This window comes from Cyprinodon variegatus, unplaced genomic scaffold (assembly GCF_000732505.1).
Source record: "Cyprinodon variegatus isolate N-32 unplaced genomic scaffold, C_variegatus-1.0 Scaffold359, whole genome shotgun sequence".
Taxonomy (NCBI): Eukaryota; Metazoa; Chordata; class Actinopteri; order Cyprinodontiformes; family Cyprinodontidae; genus Cyprinodon; species Cyprinodon variegatus.
The window spans coordinates 701818-708235 of NW_015150812.1; the positions used below are offsets into that span (position 1 = coordinate 701818).

The 6418-nt window shown below is 40.6% G+C and overlaps 1 protein-coding gene across 1 annotated transcript in view; it reads left to right on the top strand.

Moving 5' to 3' along the window:
• The first annotated feature begins 601 nt into the window (after positions 1 to 601).
• The window catches only part of wdr18 (WD repeat domain 18), a 24620-nt gene continuing 18803 nt past the window's right edge, over positions 602 to 6418 (top strand). Inside the window, exons 1-4 of the mRNA XM_015386185.1 lie at positions 602 to 830; positions 3047 to 3157; positions 3242 to 3375; positions 5100 to 5294. Coding sequence (XP_015241671.1) covers positions 621 to 830; positions 3047 to 3157; positions 3242 to 3375; positions 5100 to 5294 — 650 coding nt within the window. The 5' untranslated portion in view covers positions 602 to 620. The remainder of the gene's footprint in view (positions 831 to 3046; positions 3158 to 3241; positions 3376 to 5099; positions 5295 to 6418) is intronic.

The window sequence follows — 6418 nt, forward strand, 5'->3', positions numbered from 1 at the left end:
TTATGCACTTACATTTATTTATTCCTTCATCCACATGGGTTAATCTTAATTTTTGATAAGTTTATTGATTAATTTAAATATAACTGTTCTATTTGTAAGCTAACATTGGGTTAATTTCTTATCCGCTTAATTATCTTGTTTTTAGTTTGGGATCATTATTAAATGTTTTTTTTTTTATTTTTCCTGTCTTTCTTTGTTCCCATAGAATCTTGCCCTGAACAAGATGGCAGCCACGGCTCGGAGCCCCTGAACTGATCTAATAGTGAATCTGGAACATTTTTATTAATATTTTTAAGGACAAAACTAGAAGATGTTAAGAATGTGCAGTTGTGCTGGGTACATGGTGCTGTCAGGTGTTTTTTTATGTGATAAATAACTTTTTTTTAGACTTAAGCACTAATTTATACATGTAATTAGGTTATAAATATGGTTAATTATACATAATGTTTTTATGTGTTCACTTTGAAATTTTACTGCATTGTCTGATGTTGATTTTTTTTTCTTGAAGTCATTCATGATTGTTTCCTACATATCCCACAATGCACCGGGCTAGAGGTTAAAAGTACCAGGCAGCTGAAGTGGGCGGAGCTTAACCCTTCTCTTGTACTGTTATAGCCAACATGGCGGCGCCGTTGGAGGTGGTGCTCAGCAGTGATTCGGGCTCTCAGCTCTGGAACTGCACCGTGTTCGACCTTCACAGCGGCTCCAGCCTGCTGTCCTACCGGGGAGGGAACTCCACAGCTCGGACCCTCACCGTCCTGCGTGGGGAGTTCCTGCTCAGCGCCCAACTGGGGAAGAACTTCATCAACGTGTGGGAGATCCAGAGGAAGGTGAGAAACCCCGGCCGTACTGAGCCGAACAGTCCAAGTGAGCGGTACCGAACCAGCACACCGAATACTGGCCCTCACAAAGCACCAAAAGCTAGAATCCTGACAGAATCAGGGATTTCTGAGCCCATTCCCTCATTAGGCAGTTTAAACATCCCGCCTGTTTCCAAAGAGGAATGGAGTCAGAAAATAGAAATCAGACCAGATTCGGAACCTGGAGGTTCTGGTAGCTGTTTGGGTCAGAAACTGCAAAGTGAGTTTTCTCACGATTAAAGCCTAACTCACCCCCAACTATTATTTTATGGGCAGATAAAGGGCATACACCGGCTCTATGGGGTTTTAATGTTAGCTCAAATTTATTAGAGTTCAGCACGTTGATATTGCAAGATAATGTTGCAAGTGTGATGGAGAGTTCAACAGTCTGATGGCAGCGGGGAAAAAGCTGGTGCACAACCTGCTGGATCTGCAGTGGATGCTGTGAAGCCTCTTTGCAGAGGGCAGCAGGGAGAACAGTCCACTACAGCCACTGGTAAAACTATAACTATGATAAAGATATGGTTCTGTGCTGTATGCATTGCATTTACACAGCAGTGAACATATATTAACACAGATGGGTGGTACCTGGATGACTGCCTTGATGCTGAACACATAATGGAATACTGCTACTGATGGGTAGAGTAGGAAAGTTAACTATCTACAATGCTGAAGTTGCTGAATGCTGAAAAATATGATCCATCCATCCATCTATCTATCCATCCATCCATCACAATGTAATTTTAAATGGGAAAGTTGGACATGCCTTCATTGGTGGAAGAGGACACACTCTTGTACCATAACTCTTGGTAACAATTCAATTTAATCACGAAATTTTAATTCTGTTTATTTTTATTGCACCAGTTCACATCACACATCATCTCAAGGCACTTTACAGTTCACCAGATCATACAGTCAAATTAATTCAAAGTTTTATATCTTAAGAAAAGCCAGTTGATTGCATCAACTCAATAACTGGAAGGCAATCCCTCACACTAAGAATGCTTGTAGTGACAGTGGAGAGGAAAAACTTCCTTTTAACCGGCAGAAACCTCCAGCAGAACCAGGCTCAGTGTCAGCTGCCATCTGTCGAGGCCGCCTCGTGTTCAAGGAGACAGAAGCAGACATACAAAAGGCAACTGTAAAAGGCGGCCCCGTCCAGGAAACGCACAGCCAGGCAGATGAGCTTAGAGTCAGCTCCCATGTCAGAGGATAAAGAGAGCACATCAAGCCAGTCACAGTCAGAGAAACAGGACTACACTGAAAAACAGGCCGGTCTCTAACATCTATAATCAAAGGTGTTGATAGTAGCAGCACAGCTGATATTTCTCTCCAGGATGGCGTCACAGCCAAACAGGAACAGACCAGATTAAGCTACTATGTGAAAAAGCATAACGTTGGAGATTGAACTAACAGATTCTGCAGAGTGCGAGAATAGAGAAAGAATGATGAAATGGGGGACTCTATGCCTTCCAGAAGTTTAAGCCTATAGCAGCATAACTATAGAGATAGCATTGGATAACCTGAGCCACTCTAACTATAACCTTTATCAAAAAGGAAAGTTTTAAGCCTAACCTTAAAAAGTAGACAGGGTGTCTGCCTTTTAGACTAAAACTGGTAGTTGGTTCCACAGGAGAGGAGCCTGATAACTAAAAGATCTGCCTCCAATTCTATAACTTATCTAGATATGAGTTGACAATAATTACAACAATTGATTCATTCCAATTAATCTGATTAATAATTGTAGTTCTATTTTTACATGGTTAAACAAACATCTAAAATCACTTTTAACCTCCTGTTAAGTATTTTTCCTTCATGTCCAACCTTGTTTTTTTTTAAAGTTGTCAATTGATAACAGTAATGACTGTTGGATATTAAGACTGAATTTATTTATTTAGCCTCAATATGCTTTGCTAACTTTTTTTCATCCATAACTAGGAAGAAAGGGTACTCTTTCAGGTTGCTTCTACCCCTAAAGGGACAAAAGCTGACATAAGTGCACAAAACCACATAACTAAATGCATATTCAAAATGTGTGGAGAGTTTTTTTTATATCTGTGTGTTTTAAATAAAACTGCTCCTTTGAGTATTTATTTATTATAAAGATGTAAATACAGGTGATTCTAGTTGAAGCAAATTCCTCTCAGGTCATTCAGTCAGATGCTCTGACCCCTCTGTGTTTGCAGGACCATCTGCAGCAGAAGATCGTCTGTCCAGGTGTGGTCACTTGTCTCACCGCTTCACCCGATGGGGCCTTCCTCGCTGCCGGAGTGGCCGAGGCCATCTACCTGTGGGAGGTGATTCTACTGGTTTCCATAGAAACCCTTAGCTTCTGTTTAAAGCTGAGCGTGTTTATGATCTCTGTGCTCTGATTGGTCCAGGTTTGCACAGGTAAGCTGCTGGTGGTGCTCAGTCGACACTATCAGGACGTCACGTGTCTGAAGTTCACAGACGACAGCAGCCATTTTGTTTCTGCGGGCAAAGACAACCTGGCACTGGTGTGGAGTGTGTGCAGGTAGGTCACCTCAGTAACAGACGCGCCTATGTGATGGGTTACAGGTCCATTCTGAACTGGATCTACAGAGAGTAGGGAAAAGATCCAAAACATCTGATCCAGTATTCTCAAGGTACCAGAAGCTGAAAATATCTGAACCGAAGGAAGGGACATTAAAGGAAATATGAAGCTAAAATGAGAAACAGAAAGGGTAGCAAAGTTCAGAGTAAAACATTATCAGCTCAGGTTGATGCTTTTGTTATGATGTCAAGTTCTGAGGGTCGTCATAGTAACGATGCCCCATCAAATGCAGACCTGCTTATGCTCAAGTTTAAATGTTTTGTATAAAAGACGAAGCAGTGGGTTCATTAAAATCCCCACTCTCTAACTGGGCCTGGTTCTAAGGCTTTGTTGCCAAAGAAGCTGAGGTCCATTTAGGAAATGACACCTGCAGTGAGCAGTAGCGACCACCAGGTGGAGCTGCTCCTCTTCCTTCAGTTTGGTTGTTGGTTGTGCTGGTTGATGCACTGGCTCCTAAAGTTTGGATCAGGTGAATCTTGATCGCACAGCGAGACACATCTGTCTTATTTAATAATTCTACATCTTAAAAAATAAATTGAATCAACGATATCCAGATAACAGTATTTTAATTTACTTAACAAGGTAAACCTTCTTACTTCAGCCAAATTACAGGTGAGAACAGAGCACACTGGATGTGAGCGTGAGGCAACGTTCTTTTCTGTCTCTGTTATTATAAATGGCTGTGTGTACACTTTTTGATTATGGGTCGGGTTGCACTTTATTATCTATGGATCCATGTGTTTCCAGTCAGGTTTTAGATGGAGATAAATGTGGGTAAAGGGTCTGAACTCTACGGATGCGGGCGGATACAGTTTTGAAAAATCCAACCTGTGCAGGACCATAAACTGGCCATTGGTACTAGTTGATTATAGGGCTACAAACCCATTAATCAGTCAATTATTTTATTGATCAATTGATTAATAATTGGATAGGTTCCTTTAAGAAGATAATTTACTAAATTAAACCAGGTGAAACTAAAACCTTTCCACTTGAGGAGTTCTGGATGGAGAATAATTACAGACAAAAACATTATTATTATTTTTTTTCAATCTTAATTACAAACACTATATATTATTTTAAAATTGTCAGCTAAAGGAATGTTTTAGAGTTTCTATACTCCAGTTAACGATTAATGAATTACTAAATTGGTTGATCATTATTTTAAAAAAAATCGATTAATTCGATAATTGTTTCATGCCTGCTTGGTTTAGAAACCGATGGTTGGTAAGGTCAGAGACAATCTGTAGGCTCTGTCTCAGGGCAGGGAGAAAGTGAAATCCATTTCCTTATTATCTGTCCAAATTACATAAGTATGTGAAACAGTTTTAGCGTCTACTCTCCCCCAAGAAAATCAGAAATGAAAAGGTTTCTCGGTGAAGTGAAACAGAACTATCAGCCATAATTTAACAGCCTGTCACATAGATAGATAGATAGATAGATAGATAGATAGATAGATAGATAGATAGATAGATAGATAGATAGATAGGCTCATATAGAACATGTATAAAGAGTATTTATGAAACCTTCTTCATGTAGATATAAATATGATTGGAACCAAAATTGTTTGTTTTTGTGCTTTGGCTGAACTGTTATTCCAAGTAAGTATATAAAACAGTTGATGTCACTAATCAGCAGATCACTGGTCTCTTTCCTGTCTCTCTCAGTGTGGTCCAGTTGGATTTAAGTCACACTCCTGAGCCACGCCACGTCCTGGCCCGTCATTCCCTGCCCATCACAGACCTTCACTGCGGTTACATGGGACCTCAGGCCAGAGTCGCCACATCGTCACTAGATCAGACTGTAAAGGTAAGAGCGTTTAAGGGTGGTTTATACTCAGAAACCAGTTTGTCTGCGTGTGTGTCGCAGTTAACGTAGATATGCCCCCGCCCCTTCAGCAGACACTCTGGTGCACCTTTCCAAAATTGTAGGTGACCGCAGACAGGAGGCCTCTGATTGGTCAAATCTACATCCGCTCTACACTATGCATATTCTCTGTTTGGTACCTTATCGGCTTGTTTTCTTTGTATGACCGCCATCGAGGAAAAAGACTCATTAAGAAGGACCGGCTAGAAGAGAGAGGTGCGCGAGAAAGCTGGGACCCTTTTTCCACCTGGATCCCTGCTATTTTTCACCCTCATGTCCCTCCATTGTCGCACAAACTTGCTCTCACTTCCTCACCTCCTCGGTCGTATCTAGACCCACTGCTAGTTCGTGATTTTCCACTTTTGCGTTGTGGCGTGGAATAACATAGCGCTGACCACGCTTCAAAATTGAGTATAAATCAAAAATATCTGTGTTAAACCTGCGACAAGCTAACTTCGACACACTGCTGCGGGACTATAACCAGCCCTTTACCTGGACAGGTGCTGATCCTGGCTGATCTGTCCCATAAGCAATCCACATGCACAACCAGAAATGCATCTGTTTGAATGCCCCTCAGGAACCCGTACAGAAAGAAATGATTTATATCCTTAATTATAAAAGCACACTAAACAACATGGTGCACAATAATGACTTTGCTGATAGAACTGATGTGTTTACATACAGCATCCGTTATATCCGCATGTCTGATGTCATGCTCAGAGCAGCCCAGTGAAATACAATTGCAGCCATTGATCTGGATATTATATGGGTTTTTTTTTATATTATACATTATTTAAACAAGTGGGAAAAAAATAAACAATAAAAAAGAAAAAGGTTAGAATATTATACAAATATAAAACCAAACATTGCCCAGCTAGAAGTTTGGATCCTGCTTCTGGGATAGATTGGGTATCAACGAGTCAATGTAGCCCTGGAAGAGCTGCTGTAAATGTTGGGTTGGAGTTTATAGGAATCATACTAGGATTGTATCTGATTTCAATTGGTGTCTATCTGCAGACCTGCACACTGAGGTCTCCTGCACTGTCAGAACTGAAAGCTATTAAAACCCTTTCAAAGTAAAAATAAAAGCTAGTATACCGGAATTAATTTACATTCCCTT